This window comes from Lates calcarifer, linkage group LG19 (genome assembly GCF_001640805.2).
Source record: "Lates calcarifer isolate ASB-BC8 linkage group LG19, TLL_Latcal_v3, whole genome shotgun sequence".
In the NCBI taxonomy this organism is placed as follows: Eukaryota; Metazoa; Chordata; class Actinopteri; family Centropomidae; genus Lates; species Lates calcarifer.
Window position 1 is genome coordinate 22,377,702 of NC_066851.1, and position 19,925 is coordinate 22,397,626.

General features: G+C 40.5%; 1 protein-coding gene across 1 annotated transcript in view; it reads left to right on the forward strand.

Moving 5' to 3' along the window:
- The window catches only part of mark3a (MAP/microtubule affinity-regulating kinase 3a), a 50,459-nt gene that overhangs the window by 14,176 nt on the left and 16,358 nt on the right, over window positions 1–19,925 (forward strand). The window contains 8 exon segments of the mRNA XM_018675995.2: window positions 3,561–3,593; window positions 3,595–3,610; window positions 5,778–5,843; window positions 10,012–10,082; window positions 11,586–11,642; window positions 14,127–14,363; window positions 14,856–14,975; window positions 17,403–17,502. Of these exon segments, the coding sequence (XP_018531511.1) occupies window positions 3,561–3,593; window positions 3,595–3,610; window positions 5,778–5,843; window positions 10,012–10,082; window positions 11,586–11,642; window positions 14,127–14,363; window positions 14,856–14,975; window positions 17,403–17,502 (700 nt within the window).

Sequence of the window (19,925 nt, forward strand, 5' to 3'; positions counted from 1 at the left end):
ATCATCAATATATCTGTAGAGTGAGTATGTTATCTAGAATTCAGAGATAACGTCACCATCAGATAATTTGTTTATTCTTCAACCTTAAAATATCTTTGCCATAATTAATCAACAGACAAATCCCCATTAGAAACATTTCAAACAAACATCAGTTGATTCATATGTTTTTGTCCCAACACTTAATATCAATATCAATATTGATATTTCCCTCAAAACTCCAGTTTGATCGGGCTACAGTGCTGAATGCAGTTCATGCATGCAGGTCCATCTTCTCCTCAAGTAATGATTGTACTACATTTCCCAGAATGCTTTTAAAGCCCTCAGTTCATAGTCTGAACTTCTGCCTGTAGCTTTTGCTCTTTTTTGTTTTTGGCAAATGTTTGGATGATGAGCTTTTCTTTGACTAAAACATCTGCACCACAGTGGACTCGGTGGCACTCGGTGGGACCTGGTGGGACCCGAGCACAGACCTGGTTCCAGGTGCAGCAGGGTCACTGTGAAACAGGAGATCGACCGTAAACAACAAAGCGTCCCTCCATGTTTTTTACAGAACGGTGTGACTGTGTGTTGAAGCAGCACCACACCCGACTGTGAAAACATCACCCGCTGCTCGTCACCATCTGTTCGCCACCGGGACAGAAGGCTTCATCGGGGCGTCCCGGTGGAGCCGCGGGTTCCAGGCACCGTGGGTTCGAATCTGTCATCAAACTTTTGTCTTCTGTCGCTCAGACGCCCTCAGCTCGCTTCACCGACGTCGTTAATTTCACTCCCTCACCGAGAGAACAAATTAAAGCTCAGAGATAAATAAGAACAACTGAGCAGTAATTTATTATCTCAACGAGATGTTTGAGCTTCATGATCCATCAGAGGGAGAAAAATCATCTATTTTTCAATTCAGTGATTCGTTCAACAGAAAAAATTAATAATGGAGTATTTAAATTATTTATCTTTAATTCATCTTTAAAACTAATTCTTCCAGTTAAATGACAAAAATGTGTTTTACCCTTAGAATGTGAATATTTAATTAAAAATAGGATTTATTTGTCTGTTTTTCAAACAATATAAGCAATATATTGACATTTGCCAATATGTTTGTAATTTTATCAACAAAAAAAATTACAATGTTTTACAGAAAAATAATCTATACTTAGTAGTTGATATAATATTCAAATAGAAGTTGGGTTATGAGCAAAAAACACAAATAAACAAGGATATTTAAGAATGTTTCAGCTACATGATTCATTAAGCAGAAAATAACAGTTTTAATGATTTATCCTGTAAGCAAGTAAAATCTGTAAAACATTTGTTGGTAGAGAATAATTTTGCTTGTGTAATTTTTTTTAAATGATTAGTAATTGAATATCGTTGTCATCTCTTTTTTTTTTTTTTTAGGCAAAATGACTGTTTTACTGGCGCAGTCACAAAAATAAAATATTATTCATAAAGAACATGGCGCTGCTGAAACTGTTCGGTTGGAAGAAATGGACAGTTTTAATAATTGATTGATGTTTTGCGAGTAAAAAGGAGGTTACTGCCTTGTTTTTCTGAGACATGCCTCTGTTGGTCTGTAAGATAACCAGCACGCTGTGGTTGTGGTCGAATTATCCCAAAAAAGTACGTCCTCGTGTCCTTTCCCAGCTACTTTTCCTTGATGCTGTTGACGTGCATGGCTTTAAGGATTGGTCCAGTGTTTCCTAAGCTAAAGGAGATAGGAAAGGAAGCATCAAAGCTCCTTTCCTCAGCATTTAGAGAATCCCACCAGCTCTCATCATGGCTGCTTCCAGGTCATTTCCGTCAGTTAGGAAGCTCGTGACGACTCCTTCCTCGTGAATTATCGATGTCTTTTTATATTTTTATGCGAGGGAAGAGAGTGAGGTGTAGTTAACAGCCGATCAATAATAAATAGCGCCTCAGATCTCTTTATGCTTCCGACAGCGGAAGACTAAAAAGCATTTTTGGCCGTTACAAATCTGCTTGTCTGGTCACTCTGAATGCTGATGGGGGAGGAAACCGTGTGGCCACAGAGTGTTTTATTATTAGTGAGAGGTGGGGAGATGTGACGCTGCATGTTCAACTCTTCCTCTTGTCGTGTTGACGTGCCGCCGGTGACAAAATGGTCACATTTCCTCGACAAATGTGTTGATGCTGGCGAGCACAAGGACCAGTGTTTGAGTTTGAGAACCCATGATCTCCTGTGATGAGCCGTCTAAGAATAGGAGTGAGCTAAGGAAAAGAAACTGCAGTGTTGACGAGGGAAACCTGATGATACGTGTTTCCTCATCATCAAAATATGCTCTCTGAAACATTAATGCGATTTGTGTGCACAAGTTTAATTTAATAATAATAATTTAATTAGGTTTGCAAGTGCTGATTATTTTTGTCATTCCTTTATCTGCTGATTCTGTTCTTCTGTCATTTGTCTATACTGACTGAAAATGTGAAAATGCTCATCATATTTCCCAATGTAACCTGTTCAAACTCCTTCTTTTACTTGTTCCGCTGTCAAAAACCTGAATGGTATTCAGTTTAATATTATAAATGACAAACTAAAGAATCAATCCTCATGTTTGAGAAGCTGGATCTGCCTGAAAAATATTTAAAACCATTAATCAATCATCAAAATTGCCAGTTAATTTTCTTTTAACCAACTGTTAAATTAAATTATTGCTGTGTAGCAAGGAAATAACGTTAAACTAATTTTATGATTGTAAGACACCTTACATGTACTGCTGCTGAAATAATTGAACAGAAAATTAGGCTTAGGATGAAATGAAAATTTCATGGATTATCCTGGCCAAAGTAATTGCTATTAGCGATATTATTGCGCTAATCATGAAGATATGCTTTAAACTCTTAGTGATTTGAACAGTTCCTTATGGGCTGAGACCAAATTAATATTATGGTTAAAGTTAAAGGAAAAACTGCAGTAAATTGCAGTGAGTTCACTGGATACAGCAGCTTTGCGGTTTAGCTACATGGCTAACGTTAGCCAGGTAACGTTAGCAACACTTGCTAAGTTAAGTAACTGACAAAATAAATCAATACATGGCTGTATGTTGGCTAGACAACAACAGGATTTTAACGATTATCCCCATTCAGGATGATCCTGATGATGGAAATTCACTATCGATCAACTTCTTGAGTGTTTCTTATCTCGATGGCGTCGTCTCATCTCTACTGAAAATTTTGTCATGAAGAAAAGACACTGGAAAGAGTCGACTGAGATTGTTTCTGTGCAGGTTAAACTACACTACATCTTGAGGTTCACAGATCAGTTCGTACCTTTAGTGAAGTGTTTCTGTGATGCAGCTCTTGTCAATCAGCTTTATTTCTTTGTATTATTGTGGGTTTTTACTTGGTGGGTGTTGAGTAATGTGGTTTTTATCACCTGCTTCCTGTCTCAGTACATTCTGTCCTGAGGTTTTTGTTTTCTAGGTATTCACCGAAGCACAAATATTCCTATTATTAACTATGTTGAAATAGAAATAAGTGGACTGAATCTTGAAAAACATGCAGAGTTTAGTATAAATTCTCCTTTTCTCTCTTTTCTTTTGTTTCAGCTCTTCAGAGAAGTTAGAATAATGAAGATCTTGAAATCATCCGAATATAGGTAAGTGGATCAACCAACACTGTATGACATGCGGTGCTGTAACCTTTGACCTCCTCTCACTGGACAGTCACATGAACCACCAACATGCTGCCAGTCACTCGTTTATCAGCAGGTTTTTAAGTATTTTGTGCTGTTGGTGAAGCCTTTTCTTTTCTTGGATTGTTCTTGAAAATCAAACAGTCCTGGCAGATGTAAAAGTTCCTGTAAATATGGCAGCCGTGCCGAGTATGAGGTTGGTTCGCCGAGGTCAGACACTTCATCCCTGTGCCAGAAACATTCCTGAGATTTTATAAAACGCCTGTGACATTGAAATTATCGGACGATAAAATGTCCTCAGATGATTCGTGACTAAAACTTGCAGCCTGTTGTCGTCCTCTGCCGACGACTGTGGCTGATTGATGAGGCCCGAAACTGAAGCGCCATTCTTTCCGCTTTGTGTTTTTGGATTAGAAATAAAAATGAAGTGGTTTTGATCAATAAACAAGAGCGCGCAGCACTGCCTGGAGCGGCAGCAAGCTCTGGCATAAGACAACCAGCTTCAAGAGGAAATACCAGCGAACACCAAACCACTGCAGCAACAAGAAGCCAGCATCATAAAAACCTCAGCTGCTGAGAGCTCAAACATTAACTGGAGAGTTAGAAAGAGATGGGAAGTGGCATCAGTGTCTTTATCTGGTGGTGTTTAGGTTATTATTATTTTAATTATCGAGCAGTTTGCTGATCATTTTCTCCACTAATTGGTGTAAAAAATGTCCGACAGGTTCAAGATGTTGCATGTTTCATCGTCTCATGCTTCCAGATGAGGATGTTTATGATCACAATGATCATTTTAATGATAATACATTGTTTATGTGGCAGGTTTCATAGAAACAATGCCGACAATGTGGTTCACAAAAGATGAAAAATATGTAAAGACCTGTGCTATAAAAAGAAATACTGAAAACAGAAGGAAAGGACTGTGTGTGATTCTGGGCAGGAACTACCATGATGCAGGACACATTTAGGGAGATACAGGCAGGAAAACATGCAAATCTCTGGCAGCAGAGATGGATACTGCCCGAAAGAATGGACATAACTCACAGACAGAAGAAGTTAGAAGCTCAAATCAGTTTTGGGACAATCCAGAGAAGTGTGTGCAACTTCCTGTGTTGACATTTTGTTTGGATCTCATGGTTTAAAGTGCTGTTTTGAAGAAAATGACTAAAACAGATGTGATTAGCTGAGGTTGTGCTGATTCTGGGATGTGTAATATCTGATTATAATGTTAAAAATGACTTTGATTAATCAAGTAATTGTCCCAGCTCCAGGACTAAAATGTACATCTTTACTGACCTCTGCACATGGGCCCACAGCTAAGACTGAAGCTGACTGAATCATTTAGTTGTTTCATGGTCCAAAACTCTAAATATATGTAGTTCACAATCACATTTGACAAAGAAAAATATTCAAATATTCACATTTAAAAAGCTAGAACCGGAGAATATCGGTCATTTGACTGAAAGTGATTATAGTTGCTGAAGAATCTGCTGTCGACTGGTTAACTAACTACTCTGAGCTGCCAGAGAACATTATAACCATCATGAGAGGAGGATGTTAGTTTTATCCAGATGTACCTAGTAAATAAAACACACACACACACACAGGACGTTCACATCAGACACGCCTGCTGTGGTTTGATTTTAGAGACGGGATTCCCCGCTAATTACTTTTAATTTCCTTTCCCTGTGCTCCATGATTTCCTCTGCAGAAATGTGATTATAATTACCAGGGTGATAGTAAGCGCTTACCAGCCCGTACACTCTTTATCTCTCCCCTCTCTACTCTCTCTATCTTTGTCTTCCTTCCCACCTTGTCTATATTTAGCAGCGCAGCCCTCAGCCGATCATCACACAGTCTTTTATATCTCCGAGCTGAACACACTGCAGTATACAAAAAAAACCACCCAGCTTTTGGACCGTACAGTAAATATTGAGTGCTGCTCAGCTCGGCTCGATGCTGTGCTTTAGATGGTCACGACACAAACACACTCTGATCCACGTGACTCCGCTTCCCCCCCACTCCTCAACTCTCTTGGTGTCTGTTTGGAAACATTTTCATGTCCATGAATTCATCTTTCAGACATAATTGAACTTGATAATGATTGATAATTTCTCTCTGTCTCTTTCAGTCAAGCTTTTTGAAGTGATTGAGACGGAGAGGACGCTCTACCTGGTGATGGAGTACGCCAGCGGAGGTGAGACGGAAATTAAATTATTCACATTTTGAAAAACCATGCACCTCCAACATGTCAAACCTGTCCTTAACTGAGAAATTTAGCCCCATTAGTTGAATGAAAATACATTAATACAGTTTGTTTGTTGTTATTTAAACATAAGCACAGTGAAGTATAAACATGAAGAAGTAACAGTAAGACTGTAAAACATCAAAAATATAAGTGGGAAAACCTTATCTCAACAGCTGCTGTAGAGAGATGACCTGATATAGGAGAAATGTGAACACTGTGTGCTGCTCCAAAGGTCCTGAGTATAATTTATTAACACCAAATGTGATAAATGTGGTTGTCAATAATTTATAGATCCTGGGAAGCAGCTTAAAGTCTGCAGATTCTACTTCTACCTGAAAAGAAGAATGTACAAATCAGAAGTTTTTACTTGTTTTTCCGCTGTATAAGAACAGAAAACTAGAAGGGCAACACTTTATTCTCTGAGTCCTTTATTTCCTGGTAACTCGCTGATTATTTCCTAGAAGGTTTCCTGGAAATAACAATTTAACTTGCTTCTTAATAAAAGAAAAACTGAGACAGAATCCTGGAGGAACTGTTCCATTTTAAACCCCAAGTACAAATTTATTCATCATTCACTGAAACCTGTATCTGAAGGACCTGTATCTGGTTCACCTGAGAGACAAAGGTTATGTGCACTTGTTAGAGGCGTGGAGATAAGCATATTTCTATTCACCTGTTTTGTGTGCACTTTCAGTTTGTGCATTAAAAAAATATTGTTTGAATCTCAGGTTCAAATATCGCAAAGTTTTTACGCTTGGCTGAGGTGGAAAAGTTAAAGGCAAAAAAAAATCTGGAGTAATGAGGAGATTAATACAAGAAACAAACATAAATGCCACATTTCCATCATGTTTTCTACGTGTTTTTTGTTTGTTAATTTCATGTCTGGATGGAAACCTTAGCTGGCTATAATTAGCGTGAAATTAAGAGTAGAACGTCCTGTGAAATTATGAGAAACGTATGCAGTAGAGCCCCAGACGTCACGTGACTTGGTTTGTTTACACCGCCATGTTGGCAGGAAAAGCCTGAGCCACACTTTAAATTCACAGAAATTTAATGATATATTGCAAAACATAGACTAAGCAGTATTGACCCTTACAATGCCCTGGTTTGCTTTTCACGAGTATTACAGACCTTCAGCATCCAGACATCTACAATCACCTGATCAACAAGCTAGCCCCGCAAAATCCACGCCACAATGCATGGGTCTAAAATGTCTTATGAAAATAGAACTGTTAGAAATCGTAGTAAAAGCGTGTAAAATAAACCAGATATTAAAGTTAGGAAGTGCTGGATTTTTTTTACCTGATAGGAAGTGATCGCTACATAAGCTGAATCCGTTGCCCGTGGGTTCCCATCGCTCCGTTCTCTTCTGCTCGCTTTGAGTAATCCATTTCTGTCGTTTTTCTGTCCACCATGTTCACTTTTTATAAATGCAGGAGCCACAGAGACCAGTTAGCTGCTAGCAGCGGTATGCCTGGCAGTAATTTGAACAACGTACTTTCCTGCCAATATGACGGTGTTTTGGTTTCATCTGACGTCAACTACGGGAGCTCTTTACAGATTAGCCAAATATAGTGTTTGAAAATGTGTTAAATCTTAATGCTGGTCCCCAGAAATTGTTGCAACTCAACAATTTCCCGCAAGAGATAAAATAAATATAGAAGTATAAATATAAATATAAGTATTTCTGATTGTGAGAGCCACAAATTCGTCCACAAAGTCAGAACAGGAAAAAGACATTGGTCGACTGCCATCACCTTCAATTTGTTAACGTATTCAGCATTGTGCAGATATGAGTGCACTTCCTCCCCTGGTTGTAACTGCATCTCACAAGTCTTAGTGATGAGTCTGTAAAGGGAAACCAGCGCTATATTTGTTCTCTCAAGTGTTTATAGCAGATAAGTGCCTCTGTTCTGCAGAATAATGAAGAATAATAAGGAGGTGGAAACATTAAACAAGGCAAATACAAGAGAGGAAATCCAGAAACTCTGGGAGCTACAGCTGCTCTCCTGCACTTAGTTTACAGCTCAGGGTTTTCTTGTGCTGAAAGCTTCTTATTTAATGCAGTGTCACACATACTCAGACCCCTAAGAGGCACATCTCACCATTGATTTCCTGGAAAGGTCGTATTCGGACTGCTGAGCCAAGCGCGAGACGACAAATTGCGAGGACCTGCTCGCCGAGGAGCAAATCACATTACCGACCGAGATGGGGACTCTGATCGCGGGCCAATTGCATTAGATCTTAATGAAGTAAATCTAATATTTCTCTCAGTTTGGCATTGATTTTCTTGGAATTCCAGCTGAATTTGGAGGCGACAGCTCAGCTCTCACAGCAGATCAGCTTCTTCCAGCCCTGATCCAGAACTACATGGATCTCTCCAGGAACTTTGTCCAACATTTCAGTTACAGATTCTGTGATTAAATTTGTTACGCAGAGTATTGATGATGCGTGGCTGAACACTGACCTATTACAGTTGTATATTGATTTACGAGTTATTACAGTACATGTGAACGCGTCGTCTGATTACGTGTGTGACCCAGTTTCTCTGAGTAACCTGGTTTCTCAAGTGCATGTAAACACACTTCATGTTAACATGCAGACACACTAAACTAAGTAAACATTGAACACACTTAAAGCAACACAACGTAACTTTGCTCAGCAACAGCGCCCCCTGCAGCCTCACGTAGAAAACAAAGCAGAGATTTTTACTATTAGGAGCCGGGTTGCAAAGGTTTGGAAAATGTTTTGACAGAAGCAGACATACATGCAAACTAATGCAAGTTTAAAAAATTGATGATTGTGTGATGTGATAGAGTCTTTCATTGAGCAACAAAAAAAACATGAATGCTGAATGAAATAAACATATTCCACAGGATACTCTCCCGAAAAGTCCCATTCAAAATGTGAAATGAAAGAATTCCCTCTGGCTGCAGAGGTAGAAATTCGACTGAATTTACATTAAATCTGGTTGTTTTAACTGAGACTATGCTGCAAAATGTTTTTTTCTTCGGCTACATTTAAATTCCCTGTTATAGACCAACCTGCTAATCTTGCAAGTTTCCAGTTTATTCCTGTTAATTCCCATGAAAAGTCTCCAACTTTGACGGTTGTAGACTCTCAGCACTCTCCTCTTGTTTTCCCAGTTTACAGGTCGATTAAAAAGATTTCGTAGCATTCATCTGGCTTTTATTTTCTTAAACTTTCATCCCAGAACTATTTTTGAAGATCTGATCTTTGGATCTAAATGTACAAGTCTAGGATATTAGTCAGTTACTGTGATATGTAGTCTGCAGCCTGGATCGGGGCTAACAGCCTGAAAGCAGAAACTGGGGCACCTCTACAGGCAGTACAACTCAGGAAGTTTCCTCTGCTTTATTTGATTAAACAGGAATGTCTCTAAATCCTAATATCCAGTTTTTCTTGTTACATATTTGTGTGTAAACTCACTCCTTTTCCGGTGTTGATCCCTAATCTCATCCCCAGCGTACGGCACACAGCGTGCTCTTTAGCTCTGATCTGTAAAGTGTTAGCAGGCACACTCTGTCTTTAGCCGTTGAGTCAGAGGCCGGCGATGAATTGTTGCTTTTCTAGAGGAAGTACAGAAACGCTCACTCGGACGCCTCTGCAGGTCAGCTCTGAGAGAGTGGGAGGGTTTCGAGGATTCAGGAAAAGTGGAAAAGGGAGGAGGCGTTTCTGTTGCGGGTTTTTGTTGCTTGTTATTTTGTTTAGTTCCTCTTCTTGCCACATGCACATGCCAGCGTGCTCGACTTCAGTTAGCACATGAGTGAGCGTAGTCACGTTTTGGCTGGAAGTGTGCAGAAGTGTGGGCCGAGGAAGAGGGTCTGCTGCTGCTGCTGGAGCACACGGCAGCAGCTTCGTTGCCTCCAGGAGAGGCTGAGTGTGGAGGAAGCAGCGCCGCGCTCGTCTCAGTATTGTCAAGAAACGCCCTCAAACCATGCACATGGGTGACGGTGCGGGCCAGCTGCTTAGAAAAAGTTATTTTTATCTGCTTATTTTTATAAGTTCTCTACCTTCTCTCCATCATCCTCTGGCGTCTCATTCATTGCTCCTTCTAACACCGACTCCCTCCCTCTCTCTCTCTTTTCTTTTGCAGGAGAGGTGTTCGACTACCTGGTTGCACATGGAAGAATGAAGGAAAAAGAGGCCAGGGCTAAATTTAGACAGGTACCCAGCTTTTTCTTCCCCTGCAGTGTTCTGGTTTCACACCTCTGCTCCCGGCTCTGCCTCAGACAAACAGAGACGTCGCTGTCCCAGAGGCGGCACAGATAACAAATGTCCGAACCTGCCTCCTTCCCCATCAGTTATCTCTCAGCGGCTGTCACACACAGTTCAAGGTCACTAGCTGTTGTTTGGAAGACGGGGAAACACTGTTTTCTCTGTTGTCATTGCATGAGAAAGACAGCTTCATATACGACAGAACACAAACATTTCAGCTAAAACCTGCACTAATTCAAGCTCATCAGAAACACAACTGAGAGAATATCAGTCGTTAATAAAAGAACCAAGAATGTGAAGTAACTGAATTTACCTGACGTCTAATGTGTTCCTCTATAACCTTAAATATTTATGACTAAATATGAAACAATCAGAGTTTAACTTCACAACCCTGGGTCTGTGTGTTTGTTGAGGACTGTGTGGGCGTCATCTGATCAGATTTAATTGACAATGGCCTGGGAGCATAATTAAACAGCCCCCCTGCAGATTTAAACTCAGATATACAGCTGAATGATTTGTGCTCAGAGGTAGGTGACACCAACTTTTTAAAAAACAGATGTGTTATGTAAAGTAGCCAGAACTCCTGCCTCATGTTGGACCACGACGCTCGTAAGGAAAATAGGTTTCTGGGTCTTTTTAAGAGGAGACTGTTCAGCATGTTCAGAGGGATTGTTGAATCAAAATTTGATAATTTTACTTCATGAGCTTTCTACATTATGATTATGAGACAATTATGATGCAAAGGTAACAGCTTAGGTCCATGGTAACTGTGTATAACTATGGTGCAGTTTTATTACGGTTTGGTGACTGGATGAATATATCCGCTGTTGCCGATAATCATTTTATTTAGCTAATTTAATAATCTGCCTCCTTGAGAATTCGTCTTAACATGTGAAGTGGTAGTTCAAAGCGTGTGCTAACAAAAACCAGGCTGTTCTTGTTGCACAGATTTCTGTTTTTAACCCATCAGGACAGAGGCTAAATGACAGTTTAACCATCTGATCTGTTGGTGCAGAAAAACCCTGGTCATTTAATAGCATGTCTTTGTTCATCTGGAAGTTGTAAACAGAGGCGTCCATTATCTGACGCTATCAGATGCTTTTTCAGAGAGTGTCGGACATCTGTTCACTTCATCTTTATAGGCGCACGAGAATTAAAGCTGAAATAAGTTCATTTTCAGAGGTAAATATAGGAACCACATGTGTCCTGATATTGAAAATGCTTCACAGCTTTCTGTACTGTACTGTGTGAGGCAGATGAATGTGCAGCAGTAGAAACCTGTTGTCTCACCCTCTTCATGTCTTCAGCTCCACCTGCGTTATGTTTCATCTTTCCTGTCAGTGTCAACCACATCACCTCCTCCTCCTTCCTCCACCACATCCTCTATCACTGTCTGAGAACACAACACCAGACGTTTAACTAAACTCCTCTCTCTCTCTCTCTCCTGTACAGATTGTATCGGCGGTGCAGTACTGCCACCAGAAGCACATTGTTCACAGAGACCTCAAGGTGAGTTCAGAGAAGCCGCACTGGTTTGTAGTCTAGTCGGCAGCTGCAGGACATTATCTCAGAGGAGGCCGAGGAAAGTTTTACTGAGACAGAGCAAAGAGACGATCACAGACACTTCAGTTCCCTTATTTCACTTTAGAGTCCAAACAGTTCTTATTTATCTTATTTATTTACTGTCAAAAACATGAGTAATGTTAAATATGAGGCTGAAACTACCAGTTTATTGATAGATAATTAATCTGGAGCTATATTGATGAGGGATTCGTTGTTTTTAAAACTATAATGCATAAATTCACTGGTTTTAGCCTCTAAAATGGGTTCTAAAATATTTGCTGGTTCTCTTAGTCTTTCATGATATTGGACTGAATCTTTAGAGTTTATTTTTTGAAGGGTATGACAACAAAGTTTGGGAATCGAACCGTGGATGTTGCAGCCACGTGGTTTGGTCCTCTATCATTAGACCACCAGAATGTCCTGTGATTACTCGATTACAAACGACTGATCACAAGAATAATTGACAGATTAGTGGAAGGTGAGAATAATAGCTTGTAGCGTAAAAATGTGGGTAGAATATACACTTAAATGCAGCTTATATCAATTATCATATATCATTTGGGTGTCTATAAATACAAATTTGCTTCTATAAATATGTAGGTTTCTTGCAAGTGTAAAACAAAATGTTTTTAATTTTCTATTTAGTTTCTGAACTGTCAGCGTAAACACAGATGCTGATCTATCAGCTGATAATTACCTTTACTGACGTGTCACAGGTTGATTATCTGGGCTCTTAATGTCAGAGATTTTATTCATGTTTTAATTCCCATTTCCACTCTGCTGAGGGTTCATGGTAATTTGCATTTTAGAGCTAAAATGAATACACATATTCATGTTTATTAGTCGTCATAACCGGAGTTTAAATTAGCAAAGTGTCTCCACCTTTGAGGCTAATTTCCTCTGACTCATATCGGATAGAAAGGTCACAGTGTGGAGAGCTGACGTCAGTGTGGCGTGTTTTATGACTCCCATCTTAACTCCCGTGTTCCCGCTGACGACTTAAACGCAGCACGTCTGATTTTAAAAACACTTAACGAGGCTCTGCTTCCTCCCCAGCTCAGGTGGAGGGCGAGCGTCTGCAAACATTACAGGTCTGCTCACATTCCACCACCACATCACCCGTCGTAGTGTACGTGGAACGCCGTGACGTGCTCCACCTCTCCGAGTATAAATATTGATGCTCCTGTATTTTTATCTCGCCGTCAGTGGGAGTCACTCGGTGAAGAGCAGCCCGTGTTATCTGCTCTGTCGGCAGCGGTGCGTCTACACTGTTCCCTCTGCAGAGCTTCATGAATGATCCATGCTGAGGGGAGATCTGAGACGAGCAGCGTCTTCTCCCTCTACACATGCAGCTTATAACAAATGTGTTTGTCCTTGTGTGTAATGAGGACAGGTGTCAGTCTCAACCACCAGACGAACCTCGATTCCTCAGGCTCGAAGCTGCTTTTTGAGCCGTTTTTGACTCACCGGCTGAGAGTAAAATGTGTGTTTTCGGTGATGGTCAGCCACGGCGTGACTCGTGTCCCTCCTGCCTCCCCTCACGCAGCTGAAAGCCTCTCAGGATGTCAGTCCGATCCTCCGGCTCGACTTGAGGTTCCGTCTCCGCTTCCTAATTAGTCTTTCGCCCACAGCTGTGTGCGCGAGCAGATGTTTGACTCGAAGTCTTCGCCTACGTTCGAAACTGTTTCATTCACAAAGGAGACTTTTACTGTTTTATGAGCTCAGACCACTCTGAGAATATGGGAAAAGAACAGAAGTAAATAATTGATTAGTTAGAAAATGAATCTCCAAATCTGAAACCTGCAGCTTTTGTCATTTTAAGTTAATTTTATTTGGGTTTTGGGCTGTCGCTGAATAAAACAGATGTCATTTTCTGCTCTGAGAACTATTTTCTAAACTAAAAAGTTCATGATTTTAATTTTGAGCTAGATGAAGTGATAAATACCACTGTTACGACTTGTGTGGTAGCTGCAGTTTTCATGTTGCTTATCATTTATTTATTAAATCAATGCAGTGAGAGGTTTTGAGTCTGACTATTTCTTGACCAGGTGTTTAGCAAAATGTTTCTTTTATAAGTTATATCATTGATGGACAGATGAACACTTTAGAAGCCATTCTCTGACCTTTGCTAGTTGAGACAATGTGTTGGAAGCTGTTTAACTTGATTCCACCATATTTAGGCAGATTCCTCTCCCTGAAATATCTTAATAAGCCTCATTAATAATTTCTGTCACTGATTAATTCAATTCATATTTGATCAAAATCAGCCCAAACCCTGCTAATCTTCAGTTTGATTAATTCAGTTTCTCCGGCGGTGCTGTGAGGAAGAAAGACTGAGACTGAATGAGTTCATCTATATTACATTAACAGGACAGATGCGCTGTAGATAAAAAGGATCGTAACCTCTGACCTCTAACGATGTGTCCGCAGGCTGAGAACCTGCTCCTCGACGCCGACATGAACATCAAGATCGCCGACTTCGGCTTCAGCAACGAGTTCACTCTGGGCAACAAGCTGGACACGTTCTGCGGCTCTCCTCCGTATGCGGCGCCCGAGCTGTTCCAGGGGAAGAAGTACGACGGGCCGGAGGTGGACGTCTGGAGTCTGGGGGTCATACTGTACACGCTGGTCAGCGGCTCGCTGCCCTTCGATGGACAGAACCTCAAGGTGGGTGTGGCGTGGTGGATGGTAGCACCTTTATCAGTTTTATTGGTCCGTGAAGAGAGCTCGCCTTTTAATTCAAGAATTTAAAACCCCCTGCCAGACTCCATTGACAAAAACAGTAATTTTACTGAGCAGAACACAAGAGCTTCTGTGAGTATTTCTGTGTTGATATGTTAGTTTGTTTGTGTTACTGTGTGACTTTCATTGGTGGTAGAAGTATTCAGATCCCTTATATAAGTAAAAGTACCACACAATAACACAAACAAACTAACAGATGGAGGCAGCAGCTCCTGCGTTCTGCTCGGTAAAATTCCTGCTTTTGTTAATGGAGTCTGGTACTGATAGGTAGTGATGTTTCTGGATTGAAAAAAAGGATCTTACTCTTTAATAAAAGGTGTAAATCTGTAGGAATCCTATCCATAATGTTGTCAGACAACAAGCATGTTAGTGGACAACCTCTTCCTAACTTCCTGCTCGTCGTTCTGGTCTCTGCAGGAGCTGCGGGAGCGCGTCCTCCGAGGGAAGTACCGCATCCCTTTCTACATGTCCACAGACTGCGAGAACCTCCTCAAACGCTTCCTGGTGCTCAACCCGGCGAAGCGGGGTACTCTCGAGGTGAGGGAGGACGCAGAAAATGTAAATATACTTCTCAGTTTTTAACCCTCCTCCCCCTACCTACCTCCAGCACGTCTGCACCATCGGAGAATGCCATCTATCCTCCACCTCCCTCCACTTCTTCTTCTCCTCCTGGTCCCTGCATCACCCCCCCACCCCCCCTCCTTCTCCTGCATCATCTCCTCTGACGCCCACGGTGTCCTGTTTTCTGTGTGCGCCCGGCCCACACTCTCCTCCTCCTTTCTGATGTTGTAACCATGAATAATGCATCGTCATTCTTGTGTTTGTACCATTTATTTATTTATTTTTTTAATCTTGTTCACTTCTGTGACTTCCATCCACGACTCGAGGACACCTCACAGTTTGCAGCAGAGCACACAAAGCTAACGTAGTTAAGTCCGAGTCAGTCCCACTAAAAAGTAGAACTGAAGCCAGAGAGGTGAGTTCAAGGTCAAGCTCTAAAAATTGGAAAAACAGGAAGAGTTCATGTTTTATCTGACCGCACATCAGTCCTTTTATTGTAGTTTGTTGGATGGAGACAGAGTTCAGACTGTGACTATGTCCTGACAGATACAAGCTAGACATTAATAAAAATCACAATTTAATTTTTCCACAATTCATAACCAGATAATAGTGGAAATATTTAGACGTTTCATTTCACTCAGAGCGTCGTCTGAGATTAAAATAGTCAAAGTGTTTCATGTAGGAGGCAGAGAGGTCAGAGATTTGCTCCACAGATCAATCACAGTGACGATCACGTCGTCAGAAAAGTGTTAATGATTATCTCTGATCTGTGATCGCTTCACCTGACACCCAGCAGAATACGATTTACACATAAAACTGAATTTATCTCCTGGAGTATTTTTGGCACCTGAGCTCTCAACAGGATCAGGTTTCCTAAGAACTGGTTTCTGTCTTTCATTTGCCTTTTTTTAATGAGAAGGAAACTGTTTTACTGCATCTTGTTGAATTCTGTCGAGTTAAATGTAAGTGAATTAAACTAAACGTTGTTGGCTCGGCTCTGAGGGTCACATGTGTTTGGCCTCAGCCACATGACCGACCTGGTTTATGACATAAGCTCCGGTTACATCAGAGCGTGATCAGTGATAATTAGTTTGGCTCGGTGCTTATTAAAACCCAGCAGAGATCAATTGATCGGCTGCAAATTGAAAAATAAAGGTGCAAACATGGATGTCACGGTGACGGGTCGGGAGAGCGATCGAGGCTACGCAGTTTTCTCATCAGCTTTTAGTTTGACACAGGTGAATGAGTGAATTACAGACCGCTGTAAAGCCACGTAAATATTAGATTAGATGTTCCTGGGTAAAGAAAAGTGCTCTGAAGCTCAACTCCTCCAGCCTTTCAAAATAAGACGATTCTGTTTTCAAAGGAAATGGCAAAATAAAAGCGCTTGAGAACACAAACTTTACACATATCAGGAGCAAACACCTTCTCTGTGTTTTAATTTACAGGTCATACTGTAGCTCAGATGTTATCTGGATTTAACTCAGCTTCTATGAGGTTTTCAGACCTGTGATCCACTAGATCTCTCAGGTCCTCTGATGGTCTAAGACCCATGACGAGGCTGCTTTTAGCCACTATAGCTCGACCTGTGAGGAGCTTCTGAGGGGAACCCAGGTTCTAAAAAAAAAAAAAAAGACAAACTTAAAACACAGCTTTTTAGTCTGGTTAGTGTCGTCTATTTCGACTTTTACTCATATTTTTCTCTGTTATTTTATTATTTTTCATTTAAATGTAATCGTCTGATGAAGTGTTTTTAAAACTTGTGCTAATTTTAACTTCCAACTCTTTATGTTAAGCACTTCAAGTTGCATTTCATATATGATTTGTTTTATATAAAAGTAAAGTTTGATTTGATTTTTGGGGACTTGTGTGTCCCACCATCACTCAGATGAAGGAATGTGAGTGTTGTTTGTCAGCTTGATAAGTTACTAGAAATGGCAGCACATCAATAATTTACCATTACATTGTTTTTTCCACCACAGTGTGGACATGTCTATTCTTGAAATGTAAAATGTCTTGTTTAGTACATTATTTGCTGTATGGACATTTTTTAAATGTTATTTAAAAGCACCTCTGTCAAAAATGTACAAAAGTAGTAATCAGTTGATGATATTTGTTGCTGAATTGTTTATATTCTCAGATATCTGTTTGTAGTCACCTAAAAAATCCACCATCAGTTGAGCTCCACTGTTTATTAGACCAGAAAACATTATGGATTCCAGCTTTAAACATCCGCAGTAATTATTTAAAAAGCAAATCTGAGGGACCCTGAATAGAAATGTTTGTGCCGGTCTTTATTTGTGTTAAAGAAAATATTTTTGGAGCCATGAAATGCCAGTATACAGCAGCCTCAGAAACCCAGCGTCAATCTCAGACTCTAATTGTCTCGATTTGTTTTTGCAGCAAATCATGAAGGATCGATGGATCAATGCCGGATTCGAGGAGGACGAGCTCAAGCCTTACACCGAACCAGAGCTGGACATCACGGATCAGAAGAGAATAGGTAAAAAAAAAATGTTTGTCAAAAAAAAAGAGAAAAGTTTTGCTTAGTCGTTAGTCGTTATGACCGTCGGATCCCTGTTGTGCAATCAGAAAAGTGCACGAGCTGTTGTTGGGATGGGAAGATGGCGTGAGGCGTTAAACGGTAGCGGGGTTACAGCCTCACAACACAGAGGCAGTCTCATTATTTCAGCGCTGAAGAGCTTTAGAAGAAAAGATGAAACGTGATGATGAAAAATTAAACAGGAGCCGAGCTGCTGCATGCAGAGAGACGAGAGGGAGAGGGAGTGAAGCCTCCCCATCGTGCTCTGGATGAAAGCGATGAACAGGAGGGTGGTGGTGGTGGTGGTGGTGGTGAGCTCTTACATAACAGCAGCTGGGGTTGGCTGTCGGTGCACATGTGTCGGTGCGAACTCCCAGTCACCCAAAAAAAAAAAAAACAGAAAGATGTAGAAGAGAAAGAGAGAGAGGGAGGTTTTTATGTTTGTGAGGAATCCCTGAATTCTAAATAATGCATCTAAAACTTTACATAAAACCTTCCCCTGGATGAAATGGTCTGTGACAGACGTGAACGTTCAGCAGAAAGATCAAAAGCCTCCTCAGGGACGACGCCATGTGAGGTGAATTTGAGTCATAACTCAGTCGAATCTTAACGCACACGAAACGTATTGATTTCATTCATTCTCCAGAGAAATCAGAGGGAGGAGACGCTTCAGAACATGACTGAGAATCTTTTCTCAGTATCACACTAATCCACTGATAGTCAGTAATTCTCCAAAATGTAAACAAATATAGGCTGTAAACTAAATATTAATGTAGTTTTAATCAGATTTAAGTGTTATATATTTGTCAGCATCACATGAATTAACATATCACATGGATTCTCTCTGAAATGATCCTGAATAAAGCCGTAAAGAAGATTTATGAAACTGGAAACTAGAGCTGAGACATAAAGTTAATTAAATGAAACTATTTTGATAATTGTTTAATCATTTTAGTCATTTTTCAAGCAAAAATAGTGAAACAACATCTGATATTTTTAGATTCCAGCCTCTTAAATGAAAAGATTTCCTGCTTTTCTTTGTCGTATATTATTCTAAACTAAATATTATAAGTTTATATTTTATTTAGCTGTTAAATGACACTTAAATGCAGCTGTGTGACGCTGTGATGGACATATCTCTAAATGCTAAATTATACTAGATTCGACTATAAAAACTATCATTAGCTGCATCCTTTAAGAGAAACACTAAAATATTACTAAATCTAATCAAACTGTGATCATGGAAATGTCAGTTCTGGGTCTGATGCTGCAGTAGTAAACCATCTAATGAGCAGAAACTGAGCTGAGAAGCAGAGAGAGAGAAGTGTTGAGAGGGAGCAGGAGGGTGAAGGTGATAAAAGAGAGATGGATGAGAAAAGATGGCGAACACAGATTCTGCCTGGTTACAGAGCCTGAGTTTCTCTTTATCTCTGAGTGTCAGTTTCCAGGTGCAGAAGACTGATGTCGGTTTAGAAATCACCTGTGTGAGCGTGTTTTTATTAGTCAGAGTGAATTTAACTCAACCAAATTTAGAAGACGTCCGTCAGCAGAAACCTGCAGAGGGAAGCTGTCAACCCACCGACAATAATGGCATTAGTACGGCTTTCAGTGGAGAGTTTTACTGTGGCGCGATGATGGGGGCGACGCCTCGAGGCTCCTCCACCCCGACAGGAGGAAAATTCAGTCAGACAGGATGAATCGCCTTTTAATTTGTCGGGTTTTGAAAACATTAAACGTGTAGATTTTTCTGTCAGCAGCAGGAGAATCAAAGTGCAGGAAGATGTGGAAGATGACCGCGTTTTAAACTGCTGCAAAAAACTTAGAAAACCTTAATATTAACGAGTTCATGTTTTATTCCAGTTCATGCAAATACAAGCAGTTAAAATGGATCTGACTCAGTCCTGTAATGCGTCTCTTTAAATCCGTAAATGTTGTGCACAGACATGCTGAGTGCACCTTATCCAGCTTTGTTTACACATCACCACCAACTGTCAACGTGTGAAACCAGAGTCGTGTCAGGATGTGAGTTAAATCGCACCTGGCCAAATGTGTAAAACCCAAGAACTCCGCAGGTGATTGGGTGATTGATTAAATCACAGCTGTAAACAACCACCAAGATGGATTAGGACTCATCACTCGCTGACATCTGGGACGCGTCTGACCACATGTCTTTTGTAGACAACAGTTATTTAGACGTAGACGGTAATAAAACCTGAAATGAAACGTCCCTGTATGAGGACGCTGGAATTAAACTGATCAGTTTATCAACAATTCATCAGTCAGGATCTTTATTTAGTCACATTTCAGTCACTCTGCAGCTCTTATCAATTAACTGCCAGTTACTGTATTTATGTTACCGAGGTAATAGATGTAATGGTGGCGCT